Source organism: Trachurus japonicus, chromosome 19, assembly GCF_045865225.1.
Source record: "Trachurus japonicus isolate A0001 chromosome 19, Traja_1.0".
NCBI classification, from domain to species: Eukaryota; Metazoa; Chordata; class Actinopteri; order Carangiformes; family Carangidae; genus Trachurus; species Trachurus japonicus.
The window spans coordinates 4,492,265-4,515,645 of NC_140925.1; the positions used below are offsets into that span (position 1 = coordinate 4,492,265).

The following is a 23,381-nucleotide window of genomic DNA, read 5'->3' on the forward strand; positions in this document are numbered from 1 at the left end:
TTGAATGTAACTGACATTTTATATCTTAATAATAAAAAAAACAAACAAAGCCGATCTCTGTGTGTTCTCTGCTCTCACAGCCTCATCAGCACAAACACATTATCACCATCGTCGTTACACATGCAGCAGGTTGTAAACATTTACTGCACTGATAAAGAAACGAAGATTTTGCACTTAGAAAGAAAGTTCATGTAACTGTGTCACGTGTGGCGACATTTTCACTTCAGAAATCATATGGGACATTGATGATGCTTTATTTTTCCACATCTGTTATGATTCATAATAGGTGGCACAGAAAAACTGTGAATAAGTAGCCTACAAATTATAGCTAAAATACACCTCCAGTTATTTGTTTCAAAATGCCAACTCAGCAAAATGTCAAGACTTTAGTCAGGGGAGAACAGGTGAGCTGAACCTGAGGATGTGAATGTGTCTAAAACTCAGTATGTAATTGATAATAATTGAACAATCATTAAATCATGACCAACTCAGATGTAAAATTATCATTAATTAACATAATAATCACATGTGAAGTGGTTGAGCAGGATGAATGTCTGAGGATCTGTTAAAAATGTTTATTTAAATTCAAGGTCCTTGAGCTTTTCATTTTTACCAAAAATGGGAAATTTGAATCATTTTGCAAACTGCCAACCTTTGTGTTTTCCTCAGCCTGTTACTTACGACCCTGTGGCTCAGTTGAGGTTAATGTTTGAGGAATGTGTAGCTCGCTCACTCAGGCGGCTCCTCCCATAGTAAATATTTAAACATGGCCCACCTCCTTGTATCAGGCCCAGGAGCAGAATCCTGCTGTTATCTACTCATCACCGTGTGTTTGTGGTCATGTTATTTCGTCTTTCTGGAAAATTTTTGCAGCCCATTTATTGTCATTTGCGATAGTTGTGTTTTTCTGTGTTTGTTTTGTGCCTCTTTATCTTATTTGTGGCCATTTTGGCCTCATTTAACTGAACTCAGAGTCTTTCAAACAAGAGCCTGTAACATCATACCTGAATTATGAGGGTAGGCCCGGTCACTAATACGTCCATCAGAGTGGCAGTAAAATGACTTGAAATGACAGTAGCAGCCATTTTGTTGTCAGGTTGGGTCATTATCACCAAAACAAGTGTGACCACTCTGTTCTGTCAGTCCACTCATATCTGGACACAAAGTATTGCACAAATTCCAAAGCTTTTAAGACGATAGCCTTATGTAATGAGTGTTTGATTGGTGATTTATTGTATTTTAATTCATTTGTATTTATTTATCTTGTTTTTATTTTTCATTCTTTCTCTCTATTGTATTCTTCATTTGATTTCTGCATTATTAATATAATTTGTTTGTTTTGTTTTGTTGACAGCATTGCCTCGAGCATTCCTTGTTTCCTGTTTTTGCTGTTGACAATTACCTCGTACACTGCATTGAGTCAATAAAAATAAATTAATAAATAAATAAAATTAAAAATTCTGTCAGTCCACTCACTCACTGGGTCAGTCTCTCTCACTTCTCTTTCTGCCTGCGTCTGAAACTTGAATAAACTTGTTGTGCGCTCCACTTCATTTCACTTCCTCGACATCTTGTGCACCGTGCGCACAACTCCAGCGCAGCGGGCAGCGGCGCCTCTGATTGGCTGACAGGTGGAAAGGGGGCGGGCCCTCAGTTACACCATTCCCTCCGTGATTGGCTCCGGTGTGATAGAGGAGGGGGGAAGTGCCCGTACGTACGCCGGTGTCTCCCTGGTTGCGCAAGACGCCATTTTGGAGTGACAGTGAAAGATAACGGAAAGATCGAGAAGCTGTCTTTTCTAAAAGGTAAATATCCGAATAAAACACGCTGCTTTGTCGTCTTAAAAATGCGAGGTTAACCGTGAGCCGACTCGCTTCTCCGCGCGAACGGACCGTTTTGTCCAACGTTCGACATGACGTCACGGTGCACTCTCTTTACTGTGACGCGGCAGTTAGCTCGGTTGGTTAGCCTAGGTAGCCTGCTCGCTAACGTAGTTCCTGCTGCTGCCGGAGCCCGAAAAAAAGCCACCGCGAGAGAGAGAACCGAGTTTATAATGTCTGTCCGTGTTGGCCACTTTTCGCTTTATCATAACCTGTCGGCGTTAGACGCGTTGATAATGTACGTACACCGTACCGTACGCGGTGAAAAACGGAATGGTGTCGCCCGTCAGTTAGCATTAGGCTAAGCTAACTAGCTGAAGCATCCGCCCTTAATGAAGCCGTCGGTAATCTGCTCCGAGCTGGACCCGGCTAAAAAGCACTACCGTCGACTGTACACACACACCGTCTAGGATAATCAGTTATACATCGGTGTGAGTGTATTGATTTAAGATTTAATAAACGTTTACACCTAAACGGTAGATGGCTTGTCGGCCCTTTTTGCTAAGGTCGGGGTGTTGTTAGCTTGTTAGCGAGCTCCCACCGACAGTAACATTATCACCGACAGAGTTTACCAGCTGTAACAGGCCTCTCTTATCTGGGTGATCGTTTTTTTTATGCTCGGTTTATCTGGGTTAACAGCGAATCTACGGCCAGAAACGCACGGCTGTCGTCGTTATCTATTACATTTACGATTCATCTCCCCTCAAATTAATCAGTCGATCGATCGCGTCGTTTGTAAAATGTCAGAATAGGATGAGCAATGCCTGTTGTAACTTCCCAAATTCCAATTTGACGTCTTTAGATGCGCTGATATGTCGGAACAACAGCCTAGAACCCAGATATCAACACTTTAGTGTCATGGTTAGGTTAGAGAAACCTGCCATACTCATGCAAGATTGTATTAATTGATTAAATTCAGTTGGCTAATCAATTCTCTCTTCATTGGCCTACCTGAGTAGGCCAATAAGGATTACACACTAAAATGTTTGGCATTTTGTAGAGGGGGTAAAAAGTAGGAAAAACAAATATCCTACTAAACTTGAATCAATTCAATTTCTGTTCTGTCAATAGCCTAAGACTTTTATCAGGATAGTTGAGAGGTTTCACTAGAAACTAGGAGACCCTTAATCAGTCGCCTGCGTCGTTTGTAAAATGACAGAATAGGATGAGAAATGCCTGGTTTTAGAATTAGACTTGGATACTTTATTGACCCCACACGAAATTCAAGTATCAAGATATAACATAATACAATATAAGGGCATGGTAGAGCAAAATAAAACAGGGATAAGAAAAAATATACACACTATACATCCGTGTAAATTATGTACATTGATATGTAATGAGAGAAAATGCTAAAATTACAATAAATAGAAGGATCTGTGCCAGGGTAAATATGCTTAATGTATAAACTGTGCAATGGCAGAAAGAACTGTGCAAATACAGCTGTGCAAGGAGTTGTTTGGTTTAACTTCCCAAAATCCAAGTTGACATCTTCAGACAGCTCTGATGTATGTTGAAACAGCCCAGAAACCAGATATGTACATTTTTAATGTAAAGAAGCCTGCAATCCTTGTGTAAGCTTTACATATAATGATTCAATTCAATTGGCTAATCAGTTGTCTCTTGATTGGCCTACTTGGGTTGCAACTATTTTGTAGTGTGGAAAAAAAGTAGGAAAATGATAATAAATCCTGTTAAACTTGAATCAATTAAATTTCTGTTTGCACCTGTATGAGATTTTTCATCAGGATAGTTGATTAATTAGAAATTAGGAGACCCTTAACATCTTAAACTGCAACCAGTAATTGTTAATTTGCCAGTTATGCTCCATTAGCTGCTCAATTGATCTCTAAAGTGCGAGATGATGATGATGTCTAACATTGTTTAAACGTCTTGTTCAAAGTTCATCCAGCACACAGCGACGTCCTCGGATGTCTTTTTCCATCTAAAAATGACACAAAACTCAAAGATATTCAATTTACCCTGATGTCAAACAGAAAGAAGCTGAACGTTCAGAGTGGAGAATCCAGAGCCAACAAATAGTTCACATTCCTGCCAGATAAATCCAGTAAAACGACCCTTGAATTATCAGCATATTTGTGAATCACTCTCTGTGAGTTGATTGACTAATCATCACAGGCCCGATCCAGTTTACAGTTTAAAACATGTTGTCATCAAATGAGAGGCCAGTCATTTTTTATTAAGTCAAATTTCTATGTTTATTTATTCTAAATAGCATCGTGGTGAGGTTTCAGTATAAATTGTGCAACATTAAAGTCCATGTCCCATATTAAACTAAGGGAAACATGAGATAATGGCAGATGTTGACACTATGGGCTGGCTGGTAATGTATAGCCCTAAACCTGGACCTGAATGTTTAACCATTACCTTCAGTAAACTTCTCCACTGTGCCCTGGTCATGTTACATTCATCAGTGCAGTGAGAATCAGCCTTTTACTCAAACAAACAAGGAATAAACTGCTCCTACCGTTCTATTTTAGTTTGTTTGTGCCTTTTACGAACGTCCCGGCTCTGATGAAATAATACATTTACTGCCAGCGCGCTCGTCTTAACTGGCAGGTGGCTCTGTTTTGATCATTCACTCTTTCCTCTCGATATGTTTACCACACTGAAACTGAAAACTGCAGACGTTAACACTCTCTAACGGTGTTTCCTTCTCCTTCTCCTCGACAGCTTCGTCACCATGGGGAATGTATTTGCAAGCTTATTCAAGGGCCTGTTTGGCAAAAAAGAGATGAGGATTCTCATGGTCGGTCTCGATGCTGCTGGAAAAACAACCATCCTTTATAAACTGAAGCTCGGAGAGATAGTCACCACCATTCCCACCATTGGTACGGATATCTATCTACTCGTCAAATACACTTTACACATGCATCTTTTGTTTGTCTTTGACATCTCATCATTATATTATCTGACCTGTCGAGCTGTGGTGCAGAAACCAACATTTTTTCTTTAGGTTCCACAAAACCTGTACGAGACGGTGTGGTGTGCACAATAGATTATAATTGTCATCATTTCCTGGTGAACTGGAAGGTTGACAGTTCAATTACATGACGTGCACGGTGACAGACTAATACTAGACAAACAAGACGACACTTGACACCAAGTTACACACGCACACACACACACACATGTAACCCACACCGTCCTTCAGCTCTGTACAGTTTCATACTGTGAATGTAAAACTGCAACAATTGGCTTATTCATAGAAATGACTAAACTTAAACGATAAAATATTCACTTTACATAGTTAATAATTACTGAAAAGAAACAAATCATCACGTTGGAAAAGGTGAAACTAGGGAATGTTTGCCATATTTGACTTTAAAAAAAGATGTTTGTTGTTTTATTTTAGATATATTTTTTTTAACATCAATAGAATAGAATAGAATAGAATAGAAAATACTTTATTAATCCCTAGGAGGGAAATTCAGATCGTCCAGCAGCTTAAATAACAATGATATGATATAAATGATATAGAATGATATAAAAAGTAAACGTGTATAACCTAACAAAAGGCATTGTGCATTGTGCATCAGTAGTATTTCAACACCAAGCAGGACGACTCATTTTACAAGTGGTCTTAGTAGACGAACTAGCAGCATAATTTTGTTTATCTACTGTGTATATATATCAGAAATTCAAAATTTAGAATAATCAAGCACGTTAAGAAAAATAAACAAAAGAGAACGAAGAAACATCAAGAAAAATGAACAAAAGAGAATGAAGAAACATCAAACAAACAGACTTGGATGTTAATTAAATTGTCAAAATGGTTGAGTAATTTCCTGCTGATCCACCAATCGATTTCATTTCTACATGATCACATTAGACAACATTGGTTTTTATACCCAGCTCTGTTTCAACACTAATCTTAAACGCTCACCACTGAACTAAAACACAATTTCCATTTCATTTGAATTCAGATAAGTGTTAAACTGCAGCGTGTCGGGTGTGAGCTTTTTCCCTCTCAGTCGGTGACTCATCTGTGTTTCTTGTTCTCCTTCTTCTGTCCAGGTTTTAACGTTGAAACTGTAGAATACAAGAACATCAGCTTCACAGTGTGGGATGTGGGCGGTCAGGACAAAATCCGGCCGCTGTGGCGCCACTACTTCCAGAACACTCAAGGTGAGTTTGACTCTAGTGTCGGTGAACATCGTTGCAGCCTATAGGTGGCCTCGCTGTTGCGTTACAAACCATCTTAAAGTTAGTGAACCAGTGACTCATACACACCATTGTTCACTCCTCAGAGGGCGTGTGTGTGTGTGTGTGGTTCCTCTGCTATTTCCTGAAATTTAATTCATCACAGTATGTGGAGGGAGGCATTGTTGGCCAGACGCTGCAGGTGTACTGGTAGTTTATTTATTTATTATTTTAGTTTACGGAGACCGTCCATGGAAGAACATTGTGATTCAGACTCTTTCTTTCTTTATTCTTTATCGAATATGTGACAAACAAAACAATAGTAAACAATAATAAACAAAAAAATAAATAAAAGTGGTCAGCTAACCACAAACAACATAACGTGTATATATATTTCATATCCAAAAGGAGTGGGAAGAAGTATGAATTTATTTAATCCCGCCCCCAAATTACATTACTGCCTTTTCTCTTTTTGACTTCCTGGTTACTGTTTCATTATGTAATCGTTTTTTGTGTTTTTTTACTATGCAGTAACTAATTATATTAATTACATTTCTAATTTAGGTATAAATTCATGTACATACACATTATTATATTCAACATACACATGAATGCTGGGGGTGTGCCAAAAAATTGATTCACATAAGAATCGCAATTCTCATTTAATACGATTCAGAATCGATATAAAATGTCCCAAAACCGATTTAGAAAAATGAAACAAATCTGCTGGTTGTCGGCCTCCATTTCCTTAGAATTTAAAAGGCTGCATGTTTAACTGCACTATTTTTTTTAAATAAAGAGGCACTTTTAATTTTGTTTCTTAAGCAATATGTGACATTGCTTTTATGCAACAGTTTCAACAAATCCATCTAAGCATGGATAAATGTTTAAATTCTAAATTCATTCTGTCTTGCCAAGCAGACTGGAGTAGATCATGAGGATCCTTTGCACACCGATAGACTGAAGCAGAAATCATTATGAATGAAATTGTTTTGAATCGAAAATCAATTTTAAATCAAATCGTAGACCCAAAAATCAGAATCGAATCGTGAGATAGTAAAAGATTCCCACCCCTAATGAATGCCTGTACCTGCAACATACACTTGTGCCATTAGAGACAACAAACACAAAATGACCGAAGTAAGAGATAACTGAGAAAACTGTAGTGGTCTGACTGTGTTTTCTTTGCCTGCACCATTAAAATAAATAAATAAAAACATCCAGCAGCAGCAGCAGCAGCCACAAACATCAGCATCTACATACTGAGCATCCAAGTGTGAAATTGAATCTGTGTGAATCCTTTTCGGTCATGACAGTCAAATCGTTGCATCGTTTATCACAAAAAGGCTCAAGATGTTTTCCCAGAAACAGAACATGGTGATATTTTCCACTAGTATGTAAAGACACATGCTGCTTTATCTGCAGCTGCACCAGCACCGACTAAACATCTACAGGCTTCACTCCCTCCACCACAGTGTGTCCTGACTTTACTATCGCATCCAGAGATGAATAAAAAAAAAAGTCAGAAGATAAAAACTTGTGTTATATTCTTTTAGATGAGACTGTGATGGAGGTCACAGGACGATAAAAACACAAGGACCACCGCTCCCTTTAGAGAAAAGCATACAAATACAAATTACTTTATAAAAATCCCCAAAGGGAAATTCATTTGTCTGTCAGCTCGTCTACCATTTGCAGAAGAATTAAAAAGCCCGACGGCCGTTGTGGGTATGAAAGCTCGTCTGTATCTCTCTGTCCGAGCAGGTCGAACTGTCAGTTTGCATCAGGACGACTCGTTTTTACGTGAAATGTTTTTAAAGGTCGACTCGTCTCAGAGCAGCAGCAGCAGCAGCTCCTTGTCATTGGTGCAGCGTTGTATCAGACCTGTGTGTGTGTGTGTGTGGTGATGATGATGATGATGATGCTGCAGCTCAGACGAGTGCCAGCTCCTCCTCCGGCTCCAGATGTGCATGTGACCAGTGATACAAAAATAACATAACATTTACTGAGCTGCACGGATGACGAAACGTTTTCCAAATGTAGAATTAGAAACAAACTCAAGTGACACACGGGTCAGAGCAGCAGCAGCGTCATCATCGTCTTCATCATCATCTTCAGTCCCCCTTTGATGCTTCACACTTGGAAACTGTGAAACTAAACTCACATTATCTACTTGTCTCTAAATGAACTCATTCCAGCTGGATTAAAACAGATCGTGAGTCAGGTGTTTGATGGGATGTTCACACTCCACCATCAGCTGATCTGTGTACCTGGTGTATATACAGCGCCGGGGGAAAATATATTTATATATATTAAAATATATTTCTAATTGAGCTATTGACATGAAATTTTCGCCAGATGTCAGCGACAACCCAATGAACACATACAAAGAAATCCAAACAATATGTCCATAATAAAGTGAAATGACACAGGGAATAAGTATTGAACACATGAAGAAAAGGAGGTGCAGAAAGGAATGTAAAGCCAAGAAGTCTGTTAGTATTTATAAAGTCATCCTGTTCCTGATCAGTGCAAAGTAATATCAGCCAATATCGATGGATGGATAGATAGATGGATGGATACTTTATTAATCCCAAAGGAAATTCCTCTGTCAGCTGCTCAATACATTCTGTAAAAATACTGCAAAGAAAAGAGAGATATGGGGAAAAAAGCACAAGTATAAGAAGAATGCAAGATCAATATATAGCAGCAATACAAAAATACTTAAAATATAAAAGTGTTCTTAAAGTGGCTGAGGTAATGAAATATATTAAAATTAACTAAAAAGTCAGTGCAGATGTTGTAGTCCAAATTGACGCCTATGAAAAGGTTTTTTCTCATCACAAGAAGAAGCATCTCATGATGGGAAAAGCAGCTCTCTCTCTCTCTTAGGACCTTCAGAAACGTGTTATTACTGCAGAACATCCTGATGCGTCGGTTACTGACGAGTCTGAATGAACCGTTTTATCCGTTAGTGTCGTTAATCCGGAACTGAAAAGAGTCATTTCACCATAAACTGACCACGACCAGATTCCCCTCGCTAGATTTCTGACATGAATGCTGCTGCTCGCCATGCAACTGTTGACCTGCTCAATACTGATTTTCCCTGCTCTGTGTGTGTGTGTGTGTGTGTATATATGTTGTTTTAATCTCACTTTCAAACCTCCAGTCGATCAGGGTTATTGATCGAGACGACAGCCTTTTTATACGAAGCCCTGACTGTGATCGAGTCAAAGAGACTAATTAAAGGGATACTTCACCCAAAATCAATAATGCACCAATCATCTACTCACCGTCATGCATCAGGGAAGGGTTTGGAGAAGTTTCAGAGTCATCAAACCGCTTTAGGAGTTCCAGGGGGGGTCCGGCTGGCGACGGATTTTCATATAATGGCGGCGGATAGAGTTCACTTTTGAATCGTCCAAAACACACACTATGAAACATCCAGATACCTCCATACTGCTCGTCTGTACTGACCCAAGTGTCCTGAAGCCGCCACATGAACAAGTTGTTTGGAAAAAATGTATTTGATCTCTGTTTTTAATCCTTGTTGTAGCAGTAGCTCCCAGTGGCTCTGTGAGATTTGCTGTGAGATGTTCTTCCATGTTTACATCAAACATCCAGTGGTTTACAACGACGAACGAACATCTGGCAGCAAATACCAAATATCGCGAGTAGAAAATTGGTGAATTATCGATTTTGGGTGAAGGATCCCTTTAAGCAGAAGGAACAATTTGTGTGTGTGATTAATAATTAATCATTAAAAGTCTTTGGATCCAGAAGACGAGCGATTACAAAGCTCAGTCCCTGCGTGGAGACTGATAACGGTGGCGTTGTTGACCCGGTGTGTGTGTGTGTGTGTGTGTGTTCACAGGGCTCATCTTCGTGGTGGACAGCAACGACAGGGAGAGAGTGAACGAGGCGAGGGAGGAGTTGTCCAGAATGCTCGCCGAGGACGAGCTCAGAGACGCCGTGCTGCTCGTTTTCGCAAATAAACAGGTGAGTTCTGGTTTTTGTGTTTGTGTTTCTGCTGCCGACGAGAATCCGTTTTAAAATGTAGCCATAGTTTCAGATCTCGGTCCGGTTCGTCTGACGCAAAGCTTCAGAGCCGATCTCTGATGATTGAGCCTCATTAGACATTAATTTCCTGGTTATAAAACTGAATCAGAGATGTTTTTATGGATTTATATAATTTATTAATCTATTATCTCAAGTATATTTTAAAAAGTAATTGAGCTCGTTTAGTGGATGCTTCTTTTAAATACAGAAACTAAACGTCGGCCTGATGTCAGCTCCTGTCCAAGGACACACTGGGCAAAGTACAATCCACTCACAGCCAGAAAAACAACATGTGTTCAGTAAACACAACAGAGCTCAGATCAGTGTGAGGAGGCTCGTTCCTTCGTCCTCTGGGTCTGTCACAGGTCTCTAATTGAGACTTTTTTTTGTTATTTAAACCTGTATTGGCAGCTGTGGAGGCAAAGATACAGATACAGGCCTGATGGGACGAGATCGAGTTTATCGTAGTTACCAATACAATTTTCAGTTCTTATGGAGTGAAAATGAGACGGGAGAAGAAACGACAACTAAACAAACGCATACAAAAAGCAAGAAATATTGTGTAAAACCTAATTGAGACTTAATTTTACTTTATAATGTCGCTCTCAAACTGAAGAACGTACAGCGTGTTACCACCGACGGTATCTGAGTGAACTTTGTGTTTGTGTAGTCCAGCTTTAATCAAGTTTCTAGTTCAAGTTTAGTTAATTTGTCACATAATTACAAGTAATTACAGTGAAATTCTTATGTACCTTTTGGTCATTGCATAAAAAATAAAAGTACAAGGAATATAATATTTTAAAAGCAATAGAAGAGGTTAGTAGTAAATTTAAAGTAAAATACAATTAACTAAATGCAAATAACTAAAGGAATAAAAAAAAGGAAGAGAGGCAACCCTTTAATTTACAGGCCGCTAATTACGTCGTAATGTCAAGAAATAGCCAAGAAATAACAATTCATTGTGTCATAATGTCAAGAAATAGACTAGACATAACAGTCAATTTCATAATAATGCCATGTTTTCCATAAAGGGGAAAGATTACACATGCTTTTCATGCTTTGAATTTTTTGGGAAAGGCCAGAATGTTTCTCCAGTCAAGTCCTTTGCAATTGACCGTTATCTCTGGGCTATTTCTACTCAATCAATCGTTATTTCTGGGCTACATTTCTCGACATTACTATGAGATTGACCGTTATATCTAGGCTGTATCTAGACATTATGATGTATGGCCTGTAAATTAAAGCTGTACAGAAAAGAAAATTGAATTTGAGCCCACTATGGGTCTTAACATTAGTGTAATAACTCATCTATCAGACGATGTAGCCCAAACTTTGTGCAAAAGTCTATTTTCGAGTAAATCCGGGATGAAAGTGTGGTAGTTCTTTTTCGCATTGGATAATGCAGGCACACGGATTACGTCAGCCGGTACACGATTCATCAGCCACTGATATTGGATCCGTCATCCGTCAATCAAACATCTGAGACACGCACACGGAGCTCGGTCTCACCCCAAGCTTTGAATATCCCGCCCGCTCGATAATGACCAATCAAATTCGTTTTCCTTACTCGGGTAAACTCGTGCTGCAACTCGTGGACACTCGGCACGACAAACAGGACAAACTGCCATTTCTGAACACCTTTTAAGAGTTACCAAACATTTTAAAAGCAATAGAAGAGGTAGTAGTAAATGTAAAATAAAACACAAATGCTGTAAATTAAATGCAAAAAAGGAAAGAGATCTACATTTATGACCTGTCAAATGTTAACCCCTCCCTCTCTCTCCCCCCAGGATCTCCCCAACGCCATGAACGCTGCAGAGATCACAGACAAGCTGGGTTTGCACGCCCTGCGCCAGCGCAGCTGGTACATCCAGGCCACCTGCGCCACCAGCGGCGACGGCCTGTACGAGGGCCTGGACTGGCTCTCCAACCAGCTCAAGAACCAGAAATGATCCATTCCACCAGTTTTTGATTTTTCGTTTGTTGTTTATTTTTTCTGTTTCAACACAGCGGCAGCACCGGACCCAGGCCCCCCCGCCCCCCTCGCCCCCCCTCCCCTCTCCTCCGCTCCCATCTAAACCGACTCTCGGCCCCGGCTCTTTCTTTCAAGAACTTCCTTCATTCCCTCCTCTTCCTCCTCCTCCTCCTCCTCCTCTTCCTCCTCTCTCTCCTCGTCAGTGGGGCTCTAGCCTGTGCTGCTTGTGTGTGCGTGTGGGCGTGCGTGCGTGTGTGTACCTTGTGTGTTCAGCGAGTGTGTGTGTGTGTGTGTGTGTGTGTGTGTGTGGGTGTGAAGGCGTCTCTGTGTATGTTGGCTGGGATTGGGAGTAACCCTGGCGTGCCTTTACACACCTCCTGTGGAATCAGCAGTCTGGTTTTCAAGCCCCTCTCTCCATCCACCACACTCAGCCTCTGCCCCCACTCAGCCCCCCTCCCTCCACCCCCCCACTCTCAGTCTTGCACGGCCCCCCCACCCACCCACCCACCCCTCGTCGTCTCCCCCCCACCCTTACTCTCCAGAGGAAGCATGGTTTTCATACGGCAAAGAAAGAGCAAGGGTGCAACAAGCCCCCCACTCCCCCTCCTCCTCCCTGTAGTGTATATCTATGTTAACTAGAAACCTTCACCCGCGGTAGACTGAATGCTAGATGTTCATTTTAACCTCTTTTTTTTTTTTTTTTTTGATTTTGAAAAACCTCAACCCACCAGTAAGAGATTCAGTAAATTGCATCTTAACCTGTATCAGGTCGAAGCAAATCAAAAAACGGAAAAAGTTTAAAAAAAAAAAAAAAAAAAAAAAAGAAGACGAAAGAAAGAAGAAATAAACGCCCATCCTCGATCATTCTGGTGTCATTTGAAAATCATGCTGTTTGTTTTATTATTATTATTATTATTATTATTATTATATTGGAATATAACAGATTATTCTTAACAATGGTTCTCCAATGAACACTACCTTTCTCCCCCCTCCACCCCCTCCCCTCACCCCTCACCCCCCCCACTAAGAGAGACCGTGAAGCACAAGGCAAGCCAACAATCTTAAAGAAAAAATAAAATTAAATCTACTTTAAAAGAAAAAAAAATTAGAAAATCTGCGAGTATATGCAATTGTGTTGTCTTCAGATGTTTTCGGTTTTTTTTTTCGGTATAGCTGTCATTGAATTCCTCCGACTGAACTGAGATCTGAGATCTGAGACCTTCGAGCGCGGCGACTCGTCCCCGACAGTGTTCCTGCTGCTTCCGCGTAGGTCAGATTTTTAAAGGGTGTTGGTGGGCATTTCACAACCTTCAGCCGGTGAACAGGTGTCCTGATAACATTCACGAGCTTCACATGTTATTCCTTTAAAGAGACGTTACATGTGTTTTTGTTTTTCTGTAACTAGTTTTAGCGTTTCTATTTGTACTATGACTGCTGAACCAAATGCATTTGAGCAGTATGACAAATCCTGTATGTGAGAGTAGTGCGTCCTCGAGGGCCCTCCTTAAACTGCGTATGATTTTGACAGATGAGGTTTTTTTGGGGGTTTTTTTTCTCTCTTTCTCACCAACGGTTGGCAGATTTACTTTACTGAAACCCTGAAAGCATCCGGCTGCGTTAACGTTCCTGGTTGGGATGAAGGATTGGCACCAAATATGAAGGCTCTTTAAAAACTGTGAACGGTCCAAGACGCGAAGAACGGAAAACCATATAGTTGGGACAGTCTGGGTGTTTTTACAGGCTACTACTACTTATTCTAGCGCTGCATACTTCATGACTTTAAAAAAAAAAAGAAAAGAGAAAAAAAAGACCAACACACAACAACAACAACAAGTACTCTGTCAGTCGCTGGTCAGTGGGCTGAAGGACTCGGCGGCGGTGGTGGTGGTGGTGGTGGTAGACCTGTTGAGGGGAATGGGTGTGCAGTTAGCTGGAGCAGCAGCAGCAGGCGTCCTCAGTGTTGAACCATGGGGGTTAAAGCTGGCACTTCTGTCAAGAATGATTGTAAATCTGTAAGTTCCCCTGTAAAACTGTTTCTGTGGGGATTTCCTGAACACATTAATAAACATGATTTGATCCAACAGTCGGTTGCACACGGGACGTTTTGTTTTCTTCTTCAGTTTCACACTACGGATGTCACGGTTATAGATTTTCTTGGTATGATTATTCAGAGAAATAATAACGGTATTGTGATTATTATGCTTTAATTTCACAACTCTATGAATGAATAAAATCAAATATAGTCAAAATACAATTACATTACTTATATCAGTGTTTTTCAACCTTGACCCCATTGATGATAAACAAAAGAAAGACTGATACACATTTGTTTTAAACTAATTATTATTGTTTTTAAAATTATGATTAAAAACACCACAGACAATCTTAAACAACAATTCTCGAATATAAATCGAGTTCAAATAAAATGCAACGTATAAAATCTAAGCTGGCACATCTTGATTGACGGGGGTCGGCAGAAATTTGTGATGTCAAAATGGGGTCACGAGCCAAAAGAGGTTGGGAACCACTGAATTATATACACAAAATAAACAATATTTTAAGTATCTATTAATATAGGACCAATTATTAATCACCCTGGGGAAATTCAAGTCATTGTCATCGATACCAAATGTTTTCGTTTGTTTTAATTGTTTTTTTTAATTATTATTACAAATGACATGCTAACATTTAAAATTCCTACCAGTTCAGTGTTATGTTGGGGAAATTGACGAAAACAAAGTTAAAAAACGCGGTTGTTGTCTAACTTTGCTTTCGTTCATGTGAGTTGAGCTGATCTGCTTCTATGGTTATTATGACATAATCTTTTTTTTTTTTGGAAAGTGACAATATTTAGGAACCTATATGATTAATTAATTGTTGCATTTAATTCCGCAGAAAACAAGTGATTGTGACATCCCTATTTCACACACATCAGTCTGAACGGAGAAGTACGGTGGCCCAGGGAGCGGTTCAAGACAAAAACAGGCTGCAGATAAAGAAAATTCAAAAATAGTTTAAAAAAAAGATGGCGAGGGGAATGAAAATAAACTGAGTTCCGTTTATTATTTCATCAATGTCACATGGTTCATATTAATTCCTAGCCTCGTCCCCAGAAATCAAACTGATTGAAGTTTTTCCACTTAATTTGTTGCACATTTGTGCTTTTGCGCATGTTTTCTTCAGGTGTAGTGAACTGAGTCCTCTGGGCCACCGTAGTGAGGTTGTTAAATTCATATTAACTCAAAGACTCAGAGCCCAGAAACCACTGACACTGTTATGTGGCAGAGAAAACTTTATATAGATTTAATTAATCTGTTAATTTTAGCCCGTTACATGTGTAATTTCATTCACATCGAGCTAAAGTAAAGTTTTAAACAGAAAACTGGGTGTTTTCTCACTTGAGAGTCTGTGGCTTAAAAGACAAACAACCGTGAGCAGATCAGGGAGGTGAAGCCTGACAACAGTCTGTTTTCTGTGCACGATTCACACAACAAAACAATAATCTAACTGCCTCCAGGTCACAACTGGAAACCGTCGCACTAGATAATTGCTTCAATAAAAATAACTGCATTTCTGCCACGATGCGTCTTGTCACGCAACCGGAGAGCAAACAAATATTCAGGGCAAATATTTAACCCAGATTAAACCCAAGAGAGAAGCGGGTAAATAAAAAAACAAGAGACCAGACTCGAACACTAGGAGGAGACAGATCATCACACATGAAGTCAAAGTGCTTTATTATGACAGAAAACACACATTTCTGACAGGGGCAGTGATCACCTGCTGTATATTATAAGTAGAATTAAATATTGTTTCATCATAAATAAAATAAATAAGCAAAAAAATAACATCATATAAAAATCACAGTTTCCTTAAACCCAAGGTGATGTGTTCAAATGTTTAAATAATAATAAATTCATTCATTCATTCATTAAATCATAGAGTTAAATTCTGAGGATTAATTTGTTGGTTATTTTCTTGAAGGATCAACTGATTGATTTGTAAAAGCTGTGACCAGTGGGTAATTATTCCCCCACTGGCAATAAATTAATGACTGGACTAATTATTACTGTTATTTATTATTGATTGTGTGGTGCAAAAACAATAATCTAGAGCTCAACAACGCCTCAAAGACAAAAGAGCTGGTCACAGACTACAGGGGGGAAAAAAATAACATCCCATAGAAATCACAGTTTCCTTAAACCCAAGGTGGTGTGTTCAAATGTCAAAAGTTTACACTGTAAAACCGGTAGGTGCTAAATCAAAGGTAACTGGACTTCTTTTGGCTCTTGAAGATGTTTCACCTCTCACCCAAAAGGCTTCCTCCCGATGTTCAGAAGAACTTCAGGCGAGACACTACAGGCAAAAACAGTTTTTTTTTTTTTTTTACTTCATTTTGTCTCTTTCGTCAGTAGATTTCTCCTAAATTCACCAAAAGTTAGTCTGACCCATATCATGTCAGGTATCACTGTAAAGCTCTCGTCATGTCAGGTGTCACTGTAAAGCTCTCTCTCTCCTGAACAATGATGTAGGCTCCAAAAATGGTCATTTCCTCCGTATCCGCAACCAATCGTAAAAAAGTACGATTGACAATAACAATCTATGGAATTTTACAGTACAAGTCTTTAAAGGCCGTTTTCTCAAAATGAGTTTTTCCTCAGACTCGAGCTAGAAATCTTCACTTCAGCAGCACTGACAGAGACCAAACCTTCCAGTTTGACCCCTGTCTATGGTTTTTACAGAGGGGATTGTTGATATATCATTCACAGCCTGATTTATACAACGTTTTATTCCTAGAAAATTAAGATTTTTTAGGGCTTGTGACAGTATTTTCTCATTTACAGAGTGATAAAAAGAGATATCCAAAATAGATATAGAATAGAAACAGATATCCCCTCTGTAAAAACTTGACTGACTCCAATATGTCAACAAAATAAAACAAGAATTTTGAAAGGGGCTTTATCCATTGTTCAGATTTGAAATGTATGGAAATGTATGCAAATTAGCGCATATTTCATTAGATACCGCCTCATTTACATAACATTTGACAAAACTTGTAATACAAAAAATAATTGTCTTAATGTAAGTGATAAACTTGGGAAGTTTCATGGTGATATCTGTTAGTTTAAATTTCTACCCTATTCGCCTGTAGTGTCCCACCTTTATTTTCTCAGAACTTAAGACGATGACTATGATGACCTGGATGGCCGAAAACCTTCACAAACACATTTCCAGCTCATTGTTGATAAATAATTAGGGCAGTTCTGAAGTCCTGTGGTCGGTGAGTTGAGGCAACAAAGTGATTGGAAGTTGCTCATTTTCCTTGTGAACCAGGAAGTTTCACCTGTTAGAGCTCCACCTCTGTGGTCGAGGCCCGTGGTCCGCGCCGTTTACCTGAATAGAGACAATGTGATGAGACTAACACTAATGAATGTACTGTATTCATCACAAACTGAAGATGACACTCCTCACTAGGGATGTCACGATTATAGATTTTCTTGGTACGATTATTGTCAGAGAAGTAATCACGGTATTACGATTATCATGATTATTATGCATTAATTAATTTACATATGAATGTGTAAAATCAAATACAGTCCTAATATAATAGTAATAATATTACATTACTAATTATTTACACTAAATATCTTAAGTATCTCCTATTAATATATAACCATTAACCAATTATTAATCCTGCAGGGGAAGTGCTTTAAATATTCAAGTCATTAATTGTCATCTATACCAAAAGTTTATTTTAATTGTTTGTGTTTAGCACAAATGAATCACTAACATTTCAATTCCTACCAATTGTACTGTATGTTACGTTAGGTAAATGGACCAGTATTTCTGACATTTACCTTCACTTTGGTTCACATCTGCCTCTGTGATTCCAGCATAATCTTTTTTGGAAAGTGACGGTATTTGGAAATCTTTACGATTAATTAATTAATTAATTAATTAATTATGGCGTTTAATACTGCGATTAATTGTGAAAACAAGTAATCGTGACACCCCTACTCCTCACCTTTGTATTTGACAGCAGCCCAAACGCCACCGCAGAGCAACACGACACCAGACACACCCAGAACGGGCCCCAGCCACCGCCACTGGCTTCCACCTTCATCTAACTGGAGGGGGAGGCTTCTGTACGCCATGTAGCTGTAGCCCAGCCTCTTGATGTCTTGGTCCCAGTACCAGCCGTTGGAGCGCAGGGGGAAGAAGGGGGCCATGAAGGCGCCCTTCCTCTGGGCTGGATGGATCTCGTCACTCTCGGGGTAGCTTGCATTCCTGTGGATCTGCAGCCAATCCTCCAGAAGCCTGAAGGACATTTCTACAGCTCAGACAAGATCGATCGTTCCCCATCGAACAACAAATACAAACACAACGTCTGCAACACGTTCTTCTGTCTTAAAGGGGAATTACCGTTTTTTTACAATCTGGACCTTATTTCTAGCATAAAATACGATAATTTACTCACCCAGATAACTTTGGTGTCATTACAAGTTGTTCCGATGAAATTAGCTCCAGCCGAGAGCCACATATCATATACAGTAGCCTACATATAATGCGAGTATACAGGTCAGCGCAATGCAGCCTCTAAATAACACATTATCTGCCGCGAAACTCGTTCATTTCACCAATGACCACTTGCATAATGTAGTGTGACGTAGGCCACTTCCACTTTAAGAAGTTACGGTCACTTCCGGCGGTCGTCTTTACCATAGCGCTTGCTGTTAGCCTACATTTAACACTTTACACCTCTCTCATTCTACATTCATAGTTATGTTGTAACACATGTTGTTACTAGTATAGTTGGTTCCGTTTGCATTTTTGTTTATATTGGTCGAAGCATTTGTGATCATTGATCGCATTTTGCCCAAGGGGGCAGTTGTCGGTCTGAGAAGTGAAGCTCACTTCCGCGTTCAAAAAGCTGCAATCCCCTGGGCTGTCGCTGGGGGCTGGCTCCAGAAGGGAGCAACTCCAATTGAGCCCCATGTTAAAATAGCCGATTTTACAGCTTTAAAAAACATATTTACAGCCTGGTACATTTCATTTTTTTGGTCTCAACCGATAGTTTCTACAGCCGCACACACTCTGAGGGGGGTGAATTTTTTTAAAACTCTACCGTTTTACTATTATTAGGTTTAAAGTTCTGGCCAATTAGGGCGCAGAACCGTTGAGTGACAGGTCCGGAGACCGCTGTTACGAGGCCAGTGGGCGGGCTCTCGGCCGGCCAACGGCCGCACCGCTCCAAATATGGCAAGTAGAATCCAACATGGCGCGGTTCAAACCCCCGTAGTAGCGGCACAAAACAGACTCCCCCAAACCAATGGGTGACGTCACGGACGCTACGTCCATTCTTTTTACAGTCTATGATTTTGCCGTTAGCCGCCCAGCTAACTTAGCATACTGGCTAAATGATTTATGATGATGAAAATTAGAGGCTAAATAAAAATCCATAGGCTACAACACTTTCATTATTGTTGGACATATTGTCATAGTTTCAGTTAGTGTTCAGTTTGTAGGCCTATATAGTGTTCTGAAAGATTTTGATCATTTTTAATCATTGATCTACTTGTAGTTTGTAGCGTTAGCTTAAAGGGATTGTAGCATTTTTTTAAAAATGTGGTTGTATGATCTACAAATAGCCCCTACAGTAAGTACTTTAATTGCAGTAGAAGACTCTCTGCACTCCTCCCGTTAGCAACGCCAGCCCATAGCCCTGCCCAGAAATTTACAACATACATTGTTGTGAACAGACCCAAAGAAACGGCCTATTTTCACGGCCTAAAAGAGGTTTTACCTGAAAAAAAAATACACAGTTCCATTGTTCGCTATAATATAATTTTTTCCAGCCCTTCAAAGTGCAGGAAAAACACAGTTTTTATTTGGACCTAACCAACTGCTGATCGGCAGGCGCTAACCCTGGGCGGAGGGATACGTGAGTTGGTTAGGTCCAAATAAAAACTGCATTTTTCCTGCACTTTGAAGGGCTGGAAAAAATTATATTATAGCGAACAATGGAACTTTGTATTTTTTTTCATGTAAGACCTCTTTTAGGCCGTGAAAATAGGCCGTTTCTTTGGGTCCATTCACAACACTGTGTGTTGTAAATCTCTGGGCAGGGCTATGGGCTGGCGTTGCTAACGGGAGGAGTGCAGAGAGTCTTTTACTGCAATTAAAGTACTTTGGGGCTATTTGTAGATCATACAACCCCACTTTAAAAAAAATGCTACTATCCCTTTAACCTGCCACTAAGCTCTCAGCTGAGCATCAGCTGATAATGAGTGAAAAGTCACGGAGAACTAAGACATGAGGAGCAAAGAGAGGCTGAAAAAAGTCCTTCCAAACTCCGTAGAGCCGGTTTCCCTCTTCATAAACATTACAGTGTTTTTTTTAAATAAAAGCCAAGCGGCTAACGGCAAAATGCGATCAATGATTAATGATCACAAATGCTTCGACCACTATAAAAGTGCAAACGGAACCGACTATAGTAACAATATGTACAAACATGAATGAAGAATGAAAGTGCACCGTCAAAATCTTGGTGATGTCAGTGGGGTCTGACTAAAAACGGTGGTATATTGTAGGCCTACTGGTGTATTATTTTGAAACTGAAATACGCTGTTAGTTTTGGTCTGTTCACAGCTGTTTGTCACCTGTATGGCCCCACTTCAAAAAAACTGAACCAACACTTTAATTTACTTGACTTACTTGTCAATAAAGCCGTGGTGGACCATGAACATGGGGTCGTTGGCTGCAGTGGTAACATCACTCATTGTGCCGTTCAGGTAGTTGTGGACCAGGTTGTGCATGGACGAGTTCAGGTGTCGGGAATCTTCAGGAATCTCAAAACCTAAGAGGATGAAACTTTAATTATATTTAAACATGTATACATTTAAAAAAAAAAAATTTCTTGGCGTTTTTGTACTGTATGAAGTATCTTACCTTCTAGTTTGCTCCTGAAGCTGTTCTTAGAGCGGATGTTATATGGGGATGTGTCATAATTGTCTGTTCGCAGCATATCATTAACATCATCGATGGTCGGCAGTGTTTTGTATCGTTCATTCATTCCAGGTTTGCGGCTGATAGGTGCAGGTGCAGGGTCATCAGGGCGGCTGCAGATCTGACCAAGACCTTCATCAAGGACACATGCGGTCTATGGAGAAAAGAAAGAGGAGTTGGAGCAGGAGAAAGAAGAAACAGATGGAAAAGTCTGGTTCTGACATCTCACCCTCCACTTTGAGAAACGGGAAGCCTTGTCTATATGACCGCCCTTGCCGACTGCCCCAAAGTACTCGTTGGTGCAGATGTTGCAGTCTGGGTGTCTGGTCCAGTCCCAGTAGGGGATGTAGAAATCTTGGTTCCCTGTGAGCAGCCTGATCTCCCTCTCAATGAAGAGCAGGAAGACTCGGTGCCAGAAGGGAAAAGTGGGGCCCTGGTGAGCAGAATCGTCGTCAGTATCGGCGTACGTCTTAGCTGCATAGTAGTGCATCCACACGTACAGGTCGTAGACGGTGGAACTGTGAAACTTAAAGTTGCCCTTCACTCTGGTGTCGTTGCTGGTGAGGATCTTGTAGCGGTTGCTGGTGGTGTGTTTTGCCTGGTCCAGGTTGGAGAGGAAACTCTCCCTCTCAGCTTCAGTCATGTCCGTGATCTCCTTCCTCACCACGTCATGCGGCTCGTTGCAGTTGTCTCCTTTCCAGCCCGGGAGGCACACACCACAGTCAAATCCATCGTAGTTACCAGAGCATCTACACAAACTATCATAAAACTTGTGGGGCCAGTCCACCCTGTGGTCAATTGGTGGACTGGCCCTTGCAGTATGTGGTTCACACGTCCCTCGACCTGAGCTCTCTCCACAGGGAGAACCGTTCCACAGGGGACAACATGTCCAGGTCTCCAGAGCCTCAGGTGTGGTACAGTCGATAGGAAACTGAGCCTCCACTTGGCTGAAGCTGCTCAGATAGAGGAACAGAACCAACCACTGACCAAACATCTCCTGCAGCATGATGACCACTCAATGATCTGTAAACCCAGGGAAGTGCATACAAGTCTGTTGTAGTTGTTCTGCTTTTCTTTTTTGTCAACGATCCAACGGGGTGCTCGTGGTGCTGAGTGCCGGTCCCTCGCTGCTCCGGTGTTGGAAAGTTCCTCTTCTTGATATATGCAGCCTAGTGCACTTTCTGTATTACCAGCGCGAACTCTCCCCCGAGAGCCTCAAACTCTCTTTTTATCCCATACATCGCACTTTTCCACACCCAGTTCTCCATGATTACTAATCATTTTACTGGTAGTTTTGTAACCTCATTATTTCATTATATTGCATTGACATCATTGTGGTTAAATTTCAGGTACTTTTTCCATTAGCTCATTCCTTTCCGCCAAACCCCCCCCCCCCCCACTTGGGTGGCTGCACCTCTGTATTTAATCATTGCGACATCTCCCTCCCCACAGTCGACCTAGTCAACATTCTGCAGTTACATGGTTAATTTAACCTAAAACGTCATTTTATGCGTCAAATTAGTTATTTTCATTCATTAGCCTACTCCAGTTCAACCCTAACCCTAAAGTGAACTTTTGACCCTAGCCAGTGTGACAGGTGGATTTTGAAATCAACTTGACTCTTGCACAAGCACATTTTTTCCTGACTTCCTGCTGCTTATTGCTTCCTTAATTTAATCAGAAGAGTGTGTTTGTAACAGATCGGTAAAGGAAACAACACATTTTGGTGTTTTATTTTATTTTATTGTTATTAATTTCACCAAAATCCATATCATGATATGTTTTAGTTTCTTTTTACTTTAAATATGGATTATTGTCAATATAATTAAGATTTTTGTGGTTTTATTTTTGTATTTCTTTCATTTTTACAAACCCAATCTTTTCACCATCATACAGGCAAAGATTCCAAGATAGGCTACATGGTTAATTTAACCTAAAACGTCATTTCATGTGTCACATTAGTTATTTTCATTCATTAGCCTACTCCAGTTCAACCCTAACCCTAAAGTGAACTTTTTTTGGCCACCAGCCAGCAGGTGGATTTTGAAATCGACTCTTGCACAAGCACATTTTTTTCCCCTGACTTCCTGCTGACTATTGCTTCCACAATTTAATCAGAAGAGTGTGTTTGTAACAGATAGCCTAGAAAAAGAAAATGACACATTTTGGTGTTTTTTTTATTGTATTGTTCATTTCACCAAAATCCATCTCATCATGTGTTCCTTTTTACTTTAAAGGTAGGGTCTGGAGTTTTGTTCGTTGCAGTTTGTAAACAAAACACTGAAACTCAGCCCCTC

General features: G+C 40.2%; 2 protein-coding genes across 3 annotated transcripts; one reads left to right on the top strand and one right to left on the bottom strand.

Annotated features, from left to right (window-relative positions):
- Nucleotides 1-1,732: 1,732 nt before the first annotated feature.
- Nucleotides 1,733-14,161, top strand: arf2b (ARF GTPase 2b). Of its 2 annotated transcripts, none has more exons than XM_085762066.1 (5): nucleotides 1,733-1,805; nucleotides 4,575-4,732; nucleotides 5,919-6,029; nucleotides 9,919-10,043; nucleotides 11,894-14,161. In XM_085762066.1, exons 2-5 carry the CDS (start codon nucleotides 4,585-4,587, stop codon nucleotides 12,053-12,055), a joined length of 546 nt encoding a protein of 181 aa, XP_085618192.1. In that variant the 5' UTR covers nucleotides 1,733-1,805; nucleotides 4,575-4,584; the 3' UTR covers nucleotides 12,056-14,161. The 2 variants fall into 2 exon arrangements, 1 of the variants encoding a protein (XP_085618192.1); XR_015034425.1 differs by lacking the exon at nucleotides 1,733-1,805 and having other exon boundaries at nucleotides 11,894-12,873; nucleotides 12,906-14,161.
- Nucleotides 14,162-18,092: 3,931 nt separating this feature from the next.
- Nucleotides 18,093-22,147, bottom strand: LOC146967183 (tyrosinase-like). The gene is made up of 4 exons (XM_085762190.1): nucleotides 21,314-22,147; nucleotides 21,028-21,238; nucleotides 20,794-20,935; nucleotides 18,093-18,396 (listed from the first exon to the last, which is right to left on the bottom strand). Exons 1-4 carry the CDS (start codon nucleotides 22,088-22,090, stop codon nucleotides 18,093-18,095), a joined length of 1,434 nt encoding a protein of 477 aa, XP_085618316.1. The 5' UTR covers nucleotides 22,091-22,147.
- Between the last annotated feature and the right edge of the window lie 1,234 nt (nucleotides 22,148-23,381).

What these genes read in the sequence shown, in the direction of transcription:
- arf2b (XM_085762066.1), top strand. Translation starts at nt 4,585, where the DNA reads ATGGGGAATGTATTTGCAAGCTTATTCAAGGGCCTGTTTGGCAAAAAA. An exon ending in CACCACCATTCCCACCATTG is followed by an intron (nt 4,733 to 5,918) that starts GTACGGATATCT and finishes TCTTCTGTCCAG; the next exon opens with GTTTTAACGTTGAAACTGTA. An exon ending in CTACTTCCAGAACACTCAAG is followed by an intron (nt 6,030 to 9,918) that starts GTGAGTTTGACT and finishes GTGTGTTCACAG; the next exon opens with GGCTCATCTTCGTGGTGGAC.
- LOC146967183 (XM_085762190.1), bottom strand. Translation starts at nt 22,090, where the DNA reads ATGCTGCAGGAGATGTTTGGTCAGTGGTTGGTTCTGTTCCTCTATCTG. An exon ending in CCCGTTTCTCAAAGTGGAGG is followed by an intron (nt 21,239 to 21,313) that starts GTGAGATGTCAG and finishes TTTTCTCCATAG; the next exon opens with ACCGCATGTGTCCTTGATGA. An exon ending in CTTCAGGAGCAAACTAGAAG is followed by an intron (nt 20,936 to 21,027) that starts GTAAGATACTTC and finishes TCATCCTCTTAG; the next exon opens with GTTTTGAGATTCCTGAAGAT.